Raw genomic sequence first — 1,356 nt, 5'->3', positions numbered from 1 at the left:
ATGCCATATTGTATTATTAATCTATTAAATGGAACAAAGTCTGCACCCTCAAATATATGTTCCAGTAGTTCAACTCCTTTCCTGTTCAATGCTTTTTCCCTGTGCCATTCCACATTATTACAAATAACTTCATTTCTGGACATTTATGGTTTGATTTCTTTGTATGTATGGATCACTTGGGTTGTTACCAACATCTGGTGAAAATTTCATGTCATTAGCACCTCTAGTAATATATTTACTGAGAAAAATGGTGACGTGTTCAATACTTATTTTACCCATGTATGCTGCATGTTGTCATCTACTTTGCAAAAAGAATGATAAATTTTGACAGCATTTATGAATAAATATAAATTATGGGTCATTTGAATATGGCTGTTAATGAATGCTAACTATCCTAACATTTAATAATTTTATCATAAAATTGCTTTTGACCTAACATTAGTTTGTTTGAGTTTTGGTAAGTTTCAAACAATTATAAATGTTAGCACAAATAATGGTGTTTATACCAAGTTTATAAAACCCAATAATATATTATTAGGAGTTAATCATGTGTAGCACTGATAAAACTGTTTATTGTAGGCCGTTTGAACAAGCACGACTTGTGCATCCATCAGGTGGTGCTGCAGCACCCTGTGCACCGTCACTCACCCTGAGCAGCTCCTCCTCCACCGGGTCCCTCACCAGGTCTGGTCCGGGTCTCCTGACTCTGCAGTTCAGGTTATCGGTGGAGATGGCGTACGGAGTCTCTGTAGCATCCAGCGCCCTCTCCAGCCGCGTCCTCACCGCCTGCAGTGACCCGGTGTCGGCCTGCAGCTGCTCGATGTGCCGCTGCAGCTCGGACTTCCAGTAGTGGGTCTCCTGGAGCCTTTCTCCCAGCAGACGGGTTCCGTCGGCCTGGGTCCTCATCGTCGTCGCCTCGGTGTCCTGGCTCAAAGTTCTGGACTCTGTCTGGATGTTCTGGGCCTGGTGGCGGTCGGTACCGGCCTGCTCCAGGATGGTTCGGTAGTTGGAGAACCATTCCTCCGGAGTGTATTTAGCTGARCGGAGCCCTGCGGTGGCTGAGCCCGAGGACAGCTGCGGGACCTCCTGCTCCAGAGCCGGACTCTTTATCTGGACCCTGTGAGCCACAGCTCTGCTGTCATACTGCGGCCKGGACACCAGGATGTCTGAGCTCATTTTATCTCAGCAAAGCTCCAATAAAAACAATAATTAAGAAGAATAATTTAGAGTGTCCAGACGGAACTGCAGCCAAACCTTCAGCTGTTTGTTAGTTGTTGCTTAGTGACAGGTGTTTCCTGGAGCAGCACGTGGCTCAGGTGACAGCCAATGTTCACTGGGACAAATACACAAGTAAAA

The 1,356-nt window shown here is 45.4% G+C and overlaps 1 protein-coding gene across 1 annotated transcript in view; it reads right to left on the bottom strand.

Annotated features, from left to right (window-relative positions):
- Positions 1–1,356, bottom strand: part of tekt4 (tektin 4) — a gene marked incomplete in the record, with an annotated part of 6,588 nt that extends 5,232 nt beyond the window's left edge. Inside the window, 1 exon segment of the mRNA XM_014027859.1 lies at positions 649–1,356. Coding sequence (XP_013883313.1) covers positions 649–1,176 — 528 coding nt within the window.

This window comes from Austrofundulus limnaeus, unplaced genomic scaffold, assembly GCF_001266775.1.
Source record: "Austrofundulus limnaeus strain Quisiro unplaced genomic scaffold, Austrofundulus_limnaeus-1.0 Scaffold690, whole genome shotgun sequence".
NCBI lineage: Eukaryota > Metazoa > Chordata > Actinopteri > Cyprinodontiformes > Rivulidae > Austrofundulus > Austrofundulus limnaeus.
This window is presented reverse-complemented; position numbering and strand designations above follow the sequence as displayed.